The sequence below is a fragment of the Salvelinus alpinus genome, chromosome 5, assembly GCF_045679555.1.
Source record: "Salvelinus alpinus chromosome 5, SLU_Salpinus.1, whole genome shotgun sequence".
Lineage (NCBI taxonomy): Eukaryota > Metazoa > Chordata > Actinopteri > Salmoniformes > Salmonidae > Salvelinus > Salvelinus alpinus.
In genome coordinates this window covers 96937204-96949703 of record NC_092090.1, presented here as the reverse complement: position 1 = coordinate 96949703, position 12500 = coordinate 96937204, and the positions used below count along the sequence as shown (strand labels likewise).

General features: G+C 42.7%; 1 protein-coding gene across 1 annotated transcript in view; it reads right to left on the bottom strand.

Moving 5' to 3' along the window:
* LOC139577312 (large ribosomal subunit protein uL1m-like) overlaps positions 1-12500 on the bottom strand; it is a 20989-nt gene that overhangs the window by 8388 nt on the left and 101 nt on the right. Inside the window, exons 1-5 of the mRNA XM_071404325.1 lie at positions 12372-12500; positions 8123-8231; positions 5994-6261; positions 1918-2001; positions 525-596 (exon numbers count right to left, since the gene is read on the bottom strand). The exon at positions 12372-12500 is cut by the window's right edge and continues 101 nt beyond it. Of these exons, the coding sequence (XP_071260426.1) occupies positions 525-596; positions 1918-2001; positions 5994-6261; positions 8123-8231; positions 12372-12480 (642 nt within the window). The 5' untranslated portion in view covers positions 12481-12500. The remainder of the gene's footprint in view (positions 1-524; positions 597-1917; positions 2002-5993; positions 6262-8122; positions 8232-12371) is intronic.

Sequence of the window (12500 nt, the reverse complement as noted above, 5' to 3'; positions counted from 1 at the left end):
AAATACTCATGGGCGAAGGAGCAATGGCTCCTCTTGCAGCCAAATATGTATTTGCCTGCCATAGCCTGAGGGACACTGAATAATAACATCTGCATAGTAAGCAGTAACTTACTTATTATGACTGTTATTGTTTTTACTGTTATTGTTATTAGTATTATTATTGTTGTTTATCATTCCAAATAGTAATGGTATGGGTGGTAATGGTAATGATAGCAGTTTAATGATGGTGGTGGTGGTAGTGGTGCATTACACCATACATAACATTCGACTATTGACTGTTACCATTTTATTGTTACTATTTTTATATTTAATTTTGTATTATTATTTACTGCCATTCTATATTATTATTTGTCATTGTTTTAATTGTATTACAATGTATATTGTATACATTGTTGCTTTGGCAATATTGACACAATGTTTTTCATGCCAATAAAGCAGCTTGAATTTGAATTTGAAATTTGAGAGAGAGAGACAGAGAGACAGAGAGAGAGACAGAGAGAGAGACAGAGACTTGTGAAACTCACTCTCTGCACAAGGTCGGCCCCTCCCACAAACGCAGCTCCGTTCTCCTGGGCTACTTTAACTTGATCAGGATTCTGTACAGAAAGAGACAGACACAGTGTCATTCATTTACACAGTAATACCGTATGAGCACAATGCATGGGACCTATCCTGACATGGGGGGGGGATCTATGAAGTTAACTCCCAATCACATGTCAAATCACCATTCATTCGTGATGTGCGCAGGATACAGCTGGAGTAAACGGTACAGTGAAATGCTTACTTGCAATGCAACGGTGTTACGGAACGTGACGTTAAGTACGTTTATTCTAACTAAGAATTCACCCCCTTGCCGAGTCTAATAAAATACATAGATATAATATATGACATTTAGCAGGCGCTACAGTACAGTGAGTGCATACGTGTTTAGTTTACGCAATGCGGGAATTGAACCCTCGACCTTGACGTTGCTAGCGATGCTTTCTTACCGAGACGTGCTAGTTGCTAGCGATGCTTTCTTAACGAGACGTGCTAGTTGCTAGCGATGCTTTCTTACCGAGACGTGCTAGTTGCTAGCGATACTTTCTTACCGAGACGTGCTAGTTGCTAGCGATACTTTCTTACCGAGACGTGCTAGTTGCTAGCGATACTTTCTTACCGAGACGTGCTAGTTGCTAGCGATACTTTCTTACCGAGACGTGCTAGTTGCTAGCGATACTTTCTTACCGAGACGTGCTAGTTGCTAGCGATACTTTCTTACCGAGACGTGCTAGTTGCTAGCGATACTTTCTTACCGAGACGTGCTAGTTGCTAGCGATACTTTCTTACCGAGACGTGCTAGTTGCTAGCGATACTTTCTTACCGAGACGTGCTAGTTGCTAGCGATACTTTCTTACCGAGACGTGCTAGTTGCTAGCGATACTTTCTTACCGAGACGTGCTAGTTGCTAGCGATACTTTCTTACCGAGACGTGCTAGTTGCTAGCGATACTTTCTTACCGAGACGTGATAGTTGCTAGCGATACTTTCTTACCGAGACGTGCTAGCGATACTTTCTTACCGAGACGTGCTAGTTGCTAGCGATACTTTCTTACCGAGACGTGCTAGTTGCTAGCGATACTTTCTTACCGAGACGTGCTAGTTGCTAGCGATACTTTCTTACCGAGACGTGCTAGTTGCTAGCGATACTTTCTTACCGAGACGTGCTAGTTGACATACAGATCATGTATTTTTATACATCACTGCCAGCTCAACAAAATCATTTCAATAGAATGACTGATTCAAATATAAAAATTACTTTGGAGGAACTCGGCAATGTCCGTCAAGGAAGACACAGCAGATTTATAATTCATATTTAGTTAGGATGAAGCGAGATGATCAAGTGTTCACAGTAGTTGATAATAGTCATATAACAAACCTCTGTGAAAACGGCAACTTTGTTGACTTCCGTCTTGAACGGGTGTGGCAAATGAACCGTGCTGACAAAGGGATCCACTTTTTTCTGCAAGAGAAGATTCAAACCAAGCAGGTAAATACTGTACATCTTTGTGCTGCTGTGAACTCAAAGCCTACGTAAAAAAAAACAATATGCGCATAACAGATGAAGAAACCTGGATTTTACTATACAATATTTACCTTCCATGACATAGGTAACCATGACAACACAAAGTGTACTTCCCAAACGGCAAACCATCCAGTACATAGTGCACTACTTCTGAACATAGTCTATAGGGCCCTGGTTAAAAGTAGTGCACTATATAGGGAATGGGGTGGCATTTGAGACACAGCCCAACCTCTTGTTTAATTAAATCAACTATTAAAATCTTTCCTCCCTGTTAAAATGTTTTATCTTAGTTTCGAGTGCTCTGAATGTATTCTGCATTTCAACATCAGTGTTGCATAGTTATAGAGGCAATCTATGATTGTTACACACATTTTTATGTGTGTATTTTATTTATACATTTTTACATATTTTGGGCATTAGGATATGTGATCTTCAGTACATTACAGATAAAGGTAACCTAATTTAACAAATAACACTCAAATTATATTTGAAACCATTTATTTAACAAAATTCTACAGAAAAAATAAGTACAGCCCACTTCAATAGCTTTTGTTGCCCCCATCACCCAGAAATCACTTCATGTAGGCGTTTCTTGTAAGTGTCTAACATCTACTGGGAGGAGTTGTTGTTCACTCTTGCAGGTACGGCCCTCTTCAAGTCCCCCTCAGCATTTCTACAGGATTAACACCTGGGCTTTGACTACATAACCCTCCATTTCTACAGGATTAACACCTGGGCTTTGATTCCATAACCCTCCATTTCTACAGGATTAACACCTGGGCTTTGACTCCATAACCCTCCATTTCTACAGGATTAACACCTGGGCTTTGACTACATAACCCTCCATTTCTACAGGATTAACACCTGGGCTTAGATTCCATAAACCCCCATTTCTACAGGATTAACACCTGGGCTTTGACTCCATAACCCTCCATTTCTACAGGATTAACACCTGGGCTTTGACTCCATAACCCTCCATTTCTACAGGATTAACACCTGGGCTTTGATTCCATAACCCTCCATTTCTACAGGATTAACACCTGGGCTTTGAATCCATAACCCTCCATTTCTACAGGATTAACACCTGGGCTTTGACTCCATAACCCTCCATTTCTACAGGATTAACACCTGGGCTTTGACTACATAACCCTCCATTTCTACAGGATTAACACCTGGGCTTTGACTACATAACCCTCCATTTCTACAGGATTAACACCTGGGCTTTGATTCCATAACCCTCCATTTCTACAGGATTAACACCTGGGCTTTGACTCCATAACCCTCCATTTCTACAGGATTAACACCTGGGCTTTGACTACATAACCCTCCATTTCTACAGGATTAACACCTGGGCTTTGATTCCATAACCCTCCATTTCTACAGGATTAACACCTGGGCTTTGACTCCATAACCCTCCATTTCTACAGGATTAACACCTGGGCTTTGACTACATAACCCTCCATTTCTACAGGATTAACACCTGGGCTTAGATTCCATAAACCCCCATTTCTACAGGATTAACACCTGGGCTTTGACTCCATAACCCTCCATTTCTACAGGATTAACACCTGGGCTTTGACTCCATAACCCTCCATTTCTACAGGATTAACACCTGGGCTTTGATTCCATAACCCTCCATTTCTACAGGATTAACACCTGGGCTTTGAATCCATAACCCTCCATTTCTACAGGATTAACACCTGGGCTTTGACTCCATAACCCTCCATTTCTACAGGATTAACACCTGGGCTTTGACTACATAACCCTCCATTTCTACAGGATTAACACCTGGGCTTTGACTACATAACCCTCCATTTCTACAGGATTAACACCTGGGCTTTGATTCCATAACCCTCCATTTCTACAGGATTAACACCTGGGCTTTGACTCCATAACCCTCCATTTCTACAGGATTAACACCTGGGCTTTGACTCCATAACCCTCCATTTCTACAGGATTAACACCTGGGCTTTGATTCCATAACCCTCCATTTCTACAGGATTAACACCTGGGCTTTGAATCCATAACCCTCCATTTCTACAGGATTAACACCTGGGCTTTGACTCCATAACCCTCCATTTCTACAGGATTAACACCTGGGCTTTGACTCCATAACCCTCCATTTCTACAGGATTAACACCTGGGCTTTGACTCCATAACCCTCCATTTCTACAGGATTAACACCTGGGCTTTGACTCCATAACCCTCCATTTCTACAGGATTAACACCTGGGCTTTGATTCCATAACCCTCCATTTCTACAGGATTAACACCTGGGCTTTGAATCCATAACCCTCCATTTCTACAGGATTAACACCTGGGCTTTGACTCCATAACCCTCCATTTCTACAGGATTAACACCTGGGCTTTGACTACATAACCCTCCATTTCTACAGGATTAACACCTGGGCTTTGACTACATAACCCTCCATTTCTACAGGATTAACACCTGGGCTTTGACTCCATAACCCTCCATTTCTACAGGATTAACACCTGGGCTTTGACTACATAACCCTCCATTTCTACAGGATTAACACCTGGGCTTTGACTCCATAACCCTCCATTTATACAGGATTAACACCTGGGCTTTGAATCCATAACCCTCCATTTATACAGTATTAACACCTGGGCTTTGACTACATAACCCTCCATTTCTACATGATTAACACCTGGGCTTTGACTACATAACCCTCCATTTCTACAGGATTAACACCTGGGCTTTGATTCCATAACCCTCCCTTTATACAGGATCAACACCTGGGCTTTGCCTCCATAACCCAGCATTTCTACAGGATTAACACCTGGGCTTTGACTACATAACCCTCCATTTCTACAGGATTAACACCTGGGCTTTGATTCCATAACCCTCCATTTCTACAGGATTAACACCTGGGCTTTGAATCCATAACCCTACATTTCCACATGATTAACACCTGGGCTTTGAATCCATAACCCTCCATTTCCACAGGATTAACACCTGGGCTTTGAATCCATAACCCTCCATTTCCACATGATTAACACCTGGGCTTTGAATCCATAACCCAGCATTTCTACAGGATTAACACCTGGGCTTTGAATCCATAAACCTCCATTTCTACAGGATTAACACCTGGGCTTTGACTCCATAACCCTCCATTTATACAGGATTAACACCTGGGCTTTGACTCCATAACCCAGCATTTCTACAGGATTAACACCTGGGCTTTGAATCCATAAACCTCCATTTCTACAGGATTAACACCTGGGCTTTGAATCCATGAACCTCCATTTCTACAGGATTAACACCTGGGCTTTGAATCCATAACCCTCCATTTATACAGGATTAACACCTGGGCTTTGACTCCATAACCCTCCATTTCTACAGGATTAACACCTGGGCTTTGACTACATAACCCTCCGTTTATACAGGATTAACACCTGGGCTTTGCCTACATAACCTCCATTTCTACAGGATTAACACCTGGGCTTTGAATCCATAACCCTACATTTCCACAGGATTAACACCTGGGCTTTGAATCCATAACCCTCAGCATTTCTACAAGTGGTGCTCTCTGAATGTTCAGATAGAAACTGCATTGGCCAAACTCTCTATTTCTATATGAATCTGGTTTCATCGTTCCCTGCAGGCATCACCTCTGCCATAACCACAGCGAGTCTACAGAGTGTAGTTATAGAAATTCAGAAGATGAAACAAGTGAGAAAAATTCCTTGAAGATATTCAACACCCCTTGTTAGGATAATAAAAGTTTACTTTTATTTTTGAAGCAAACTCCATCATTATCCTACCAAGGGGTGTTGAATATCTTCACATCTTCAATGTGATCTGTTCATGAACAGTTGCTTAAAAAGTGAGGTAGTGACAGCATTTCTTTTTTTCTCCGAAGAGAAGAACTAAAATCAAAAAATCAGTTATCTTTTGCTCGTCCGTACCTTTTTCTCCAGCTTCATGTCCAACTTGAGGTTGATATAAACAGGCTGGTCCAGGGTTGTATAGTCCAGCGTCTGGAAACTCTTCAGCATGTCCACGGCCACCGCGGTCTCAAACACCGGCTTGGGGTAGAACCTGGTCACGTACACGTCATCCACCGGCGCCCACGCCGTCAGCCCATACGGTTTGTGACGACCCGTGTTGTCGATAGGCTTCTGCTCTTTCTTCTCCTCTTTCTCTTTGTCATCTTTTTTGTCTTTTTTAAAAGTCCTGTGGAGAGAAATATGTTTTATTAAATATGTTAATTTTGGTATATTGTGTACTGAATTATAATGTTTTATACATTATTCTGTTTGAATTGCAATGTACAGTCGTGGCCAAAAGTTTTGAGAATGACACAAATATACGTTTTCACAGAGTCTGCTGTCTCAGTTTGTATAATGGCAATTTGCATATACTCCAGAATGTTATGAAGAGTGAACAGATGAATTGCAAAGTCCCTCTTTGCCATGCAAAAGAACTGAATCCCCAAAAAACATTTCCACTGCATTTCAGCACTGCCACAAAAGGACCAGCTGACATCATGTCAGTGATTCTCTCGTTAACACAGGTGTGAGTGTTGACGAGGACAAGGCTGGAGATCACTCTGTCATGCTGATTGAGTTCAAATAACAGACTGTAAGTTTCAAAAGGAGGGTGGTGCTTGGAATCATTGTTCTTCCTCCGTCAACCATGGTTACACGTGCCGTCATCATTGCTTTGCACAAAAAGGGCTTCACAGGCAAGGATATTGCTGCCAGTAAGATTGCACCTACATCAACCATTTATCGGATCATCAAGAACTTCAAGGAGAGCGGTTCAATTGTTGTGAAGAAGACTTCAGGGCGCCCAAGAATGTCCAGCAAGCGCCAGGACCATCTCCTAAAAGTTGATTCAGCTGCGGGATCGGGGCACCACCAGTACAGAGCTTGCTCAGGAATGGCAGCAGGCAGGTGTGAGTGCATCTGCACGCACAGTGAGGCGAAGACTTTTGGAGGATGGCCTGGTGTCAAGAAGGGCAGCAAAGAAGCAACTTCTCTCAAGGAAAAGCATCAGGGACAGACTGATATTCTGCAAAAGGTACAGGTATTGGACTACTGAGGACTGGGGTAAAGTCATTTTCTCTGATGAATCCCCTTTCCGATTGTTTGGGGCATTCGGAAAAAAGCTAGTCCGGAGAAGACAAGGTGAGCGCTACCATCAGTCCTGTGTCATGCCAACAGTAAAGTATCCGGAGACCATTCATGTGTGGGGTTGCTTCTCAGCCAAGGGAGTGGGCTCACTCACAATTTTGTATAAGAACACAGCCATGAATAAAGAATGGTACCAACACATCCTCCGAGAGCAACTTCTCCCAACCATCCAGGAACAGTTTGGTGACGAACAATGCCTTTTCCAGCATGATGGAGCACCTTGCCATAAGGCAAAAGTGATAATTAAGTGGCTCGGGGAACAAAACATCGATATTTTGGGTCCATGGCCAGGAAACTCCCCAGACCTTAATCCCATTGAGAACTTGTGGTCAATCCTCAAGAGGCGGGTGGATAAACAAAAACCCATAAATTCTGACAAACTCCAAGCATTGATTATGCAAGAATGGGCTGCCATCAGTCAGGATGTGGCCCAGAAGTTAATTGACAGCATGCCCGGGCGGATTGCAGCGGTCTTGAAAAAGAAGGGTCAACACTGCAAATATTGACTCTTCGCATCAACTTCATGTAATTGTCAATAAAAGCCTTTGACACTTACGAAATGCTTGTAATTATACTTCAGTATTCCATAGTAACATCTGACAAAAATATCTAAAGACACTGAAGCAGCAAACTTTGTGGAAATGAATATTTTGTGTCATTCTCAAAACTTTTGGCCACGACTGTACAGGGCTCTCTTGTAAAAATAGATGTTTCATCTCAATGGACTCCCTGTAGAGATGAAACATGTTTGTGATTTTTTGGTCTGATGGGGAATAATAATGTCTAAGATAAATGCATGCCTACGTGCTCAATCAGCAAACAAACACATTTTATGTTCCATCTGACTCTGTGAAGGGAGAACATTCGATGTGTGTGTGTGTGTGGGTTAAATGACTTACTTCGCGGCGGCATAGGTCCTAACAGGGAGATGTCTGGGTGCAACCGGAGAAACACTCGTATATGTTGGACCACCAGCCACAAGGAGATGTCTTTGGCATCCTGCTAAAACTAAGAGAAAACCAACCAGATAGCAAGTCAGCTTCATTATCACTACTCAATTCCTTTTCCAGTGGTGTAAAGTAACTAAGTTAAAATACTTTGAAGAACCACTTCAAGCTGGAATCCTTAATGGTGAATCAACAACATTCATTTATGATATTACAACAAAGAAGTTAACGCAAACAAACAGTTTTATTTCTCCCTCAGACATCTAAGCATGCAGGATATAAGAGCACAATATGTACAGTAACGTCCCCCCCTCCATGCTGCGGGCCCTTCCTTAGCTCGGCAACAAAAAGGATCACAACGGTGGTGGGGCGGCCAGTGGCGCCATTTTTCACCTACTGTGGATTCCATCTTTAGGTCGTATCTGTACTTCATCGTTTTGATTTGACAACTTTTACGTCACTACATTCCTAAAGAAAATAATGTACTTTTAACTCCATACATTTTCCCTGACACCCAAAAGTACTCGTTACATTTCAAATGCTTAGGAGGACAGGAAAAGGGTCCAATTCACACACTTATCAAGAGAACATCCCTGGTCATCCCTACTGCCTCTGATCTGGAGGACTCACTAAACAGAGAACATCCCTGGTCATCCCTACTGCCTCTGATCTGGAGGACTCACTAAACAGAGAACATCCCTGGTCATCCCTACTGCCTCTGATCTGGAGGACTCACTAAACAGAGAACATCCCTGGTCATCCCTACTGCCTCTGATCTGGATGACTCACTAAACAGAGAACATCCCTGGTCATCCCTACTGCCTCTGATCTGGAGGACTCACTAAACAGAGAACATCCCTGGTCATCCCTACTGCCTCTGATCTGGAGGACTCACTAAACAGAGAACATCCCTGGTCATCCCTACTGCCTCTGATCTGGATGACTCACTAAACAGAGAACATCCCTGGTCATCCCTACTGCCTCTGATCTGGATGACTCACTAAACAGAGAACATTCCTGGTCATCCCTACTGCCTCTGATGTGGAGGACTCACTAAACAGAGAACATCCCTGGTCATCCCTACTGCCTCTGATCTGGAGGACTCACTAAACAGAGAACATCCCTGGTCGTCCCTACTGCCTCTGATGTGGATGACTCACTAAACAGAGAACATTCCTGGTCATCCCTACTGCCTCTGATCTGGCATATTCACTAAACACAAATCTTTTGTTGTAAATGTTTAAGTATGCCCCTGGCTCGCTGCAAATAAAAACAAGAAAAGTATACCATCTGGTTTGTTTAAAATAAGGAATTTGAAATTATTTATAATTTTGATACTTAAGTATATTTAAAACCAAATACTTTTACTCAAGTAGTATTTCACTGGGTGACATTCACCTGAGGGTAAATCCATTCGAAGTCAATAACTTTGACAGCACCTCTTATGCAGTGCATTCAGAAGGTATTCAGACCCCTGGACTTATCCCACATTTTGTTACGTTACAGCCTTATTCTAAAATTGATTCAATTGTTGTTTTACTCTCAATCTACATACAATACCCAATAATGACAAAGCAAAAACAGGTTTAGACATTTTTTTGCAAATGCATTAAAAATACAAAACTGAAATGTCACATTTACATAAGTATTCAGACCCTTTATCCAGTAATTTGTTGAAGCAGCGATTACAGCCTTGAGTCTTCTTGGGTATGACACTACAAGCTTGGCACACCTGTATTTGGGGAGTTTCTCCCATTCTTCTCTGCAGATCCCCTCAAGCTCTGTCAGGATGGGTGGGGAGCGCCGCTGCACAGCTATTTTCAAGTCTCTCCAGAGATGTTCAAATCGGGTTCAAATCCGGGCTCTGGCTGGGCCACTCAAGGACATTCAGAGACTTGTCCCGAAGCCACTCCTGCGTTGTCTTGGCTTTGTGCTATCTCTGAACTTTGCTCCATTCATCTTTCCCTCGATCCTGACTAGTCTCCCAGTCCCTGCCGCTGAAAAACATCCCCACAGCATGGTGCTGCCACCACCATTCTTCACTGTAGGGATGGTGCCAGGTTTCCTCCAGATGTGACGCATGGCATCCAGGCCAAAGAGTTTAATCTTGGTTTCGTCAGACCAGAGAATCTTGTTTCTCATGGTCTGAGAGTCCTTTAGGTGACTTTTGGCAAACTCCAAGCGGGCTGACATGTGCCTTTTACTGAGAAGTGGCTTCCATCTGGCCACTCTACCATAAAGGCCTGATTGGTGGAGTGCTGCAGAGATGGATGTCCTTTTGGAAGATTTTCCCATCTCCACAGAGGAACTCTAGAGCTCTGTCATAGTGACCATCGGGTTCTTGTTCACCTACCTGACCAAGGCCCTTCTCCCCCGATTGCTAAGTTTGGCCAGGCGGCCAGCTCTAGGGAGAGTTTTAGTGGTTCCAAACTTCTTCCATTAAGAATGATGGAGGCCACTGTGTTCTTGGGGACCTTCGATGTTGCAGAAATGTTTTGGTACCCTTCCCCAAATCTGTGTCTCGACACAACCTTGTCTCGGAACTCTACGGACAATTCCTTCGATCTCATGACTTGGTTTTTGCTCTGACGTGCACTGTCAACTGTGGGACCTTTCCAAGTCATGTCCAATGAATTGATTTTAGCACAGCTGGAATACAAATCAAGTTATAGAAATATCTCAAGGATGATCAAAGGAAACAGGATGCACCTGAGCTCAATTTCAAGTCTCATAGCAAAGGGTCTGAATACTTAGGTAAATAAGGTATTTCTGTTTGTTTGTTTTTTATAAATGTGTAACATTTTCTAAAAACCTGTTTTCACTTTGTCATTATGGGGTATAAGTGTGTAGATTGATTACATAAAAATGTTTCCTCATCAATTTCAGATTAAAGATGTTAAGTAACAAAATGTGGTCTGAATACTTTTCCAACAGGAAAAAGTCACACTGCCCCGAGCTGGAGATATCAGGTCAGTTACCTTCCCTAGTCAGCTGGAGATACCAGGTCAGTTACCTTCCCTAGTCAGTCAGTCAGCTGGAGATACCAGGTCAGTTACCTTCCCTAGTCAGCTGGAGATACCAGGTCAGTTACCTTCCCTAGTCAGCTGGAGATACCAGGTCAGTTACCTTCCCTAGTCAGCTGGAGATATCAGGTCAGTTACCTTCCCTAGTCAGCTGGAGATACCAGGTCAGTTACCTTCCCTAGTCAGCTGGAGATACCAGGTCAGTTACCTTCCCTAGTCAGCTGGAGATATCAGGTCAGTTAACTTCCCTAGTCAGTCAGCTGGAGATACAAGGTCAGTTACCTTCCCCAGTCAGTCAGTCAGTCAGCTGGAGATACCAGGTCAGTTACCTTCCCTAGTCAGCTGGAGATATCAGGTCAGTTACCTTCCCCGGTCAGTCAGTCAGTCAGATGGAGATATCAGGTCAGTTATCACCATCTTTATTTTTACTCAAGTATGAACATTTAGTGTTTTTTCCACCACTGGAAGTTTCAGCTGTCAAATAATTGTATTTTTTTTTTTACCTAGCAATTAGTTAAGAACAAATTCTTATTTACAATGACGACATACACTGGACAAACCAGGACTACGCTTGGCCAATTGTGCGCCGCCCTATGATACTCCAAATCACGGCCGGTTGTGATACAACCTGGATTGCTGATTGATTGTTTAACGTATAGACGCATTTCCCCCGACAATCTGTGAAGTTTAGCTAACTAGAAACATGAAATCAACATATCCAAAAGGTTTGCATAGTAACGTTAGGTGAAGAAGAAACAGACAGGAATCGTATTCAAAACAAGTCGTACTCGTAGATGCAAGTCAGACATTGATTGTGTCATCACGCCCACCAACATAGACACTGCTGGGCAGGTCAGTTAACCAAACTACAAAATGAGTTAGCGCACAGTGGTTAATTTACGGACGCGATTTAAGCGTAAAAATATATAGCAACACAACTGGTTAGTTAGTCATATACTGTCGATAGTAGCTATAACATTAGAACTTGCTAAAATCTAACCTCGCTAGTTAGCGCAATGCTTGCTAACGATAGCTAATTAGCTACTGGCCCGAGTTTGCTCGAGTCGGCAGCTAAGAACTAAGCCGGCATTGTATTAGCAAGTTCTGATATATGTCGATATTTTATTGTAATAGCTGAATTGCATGACAACAGACATAAAACCGTTTGTGGAACTGACCTTTTACAATCCTCGTGCAGGTTGCCATATTTGTTTTATACAGGTGTCCTTCATTCAATTCGTCTCGTTTAGAAACGACGGAAGGTAACTTTGGTTCCGATGGGCACATATATGGCCCGTGCAATCAGG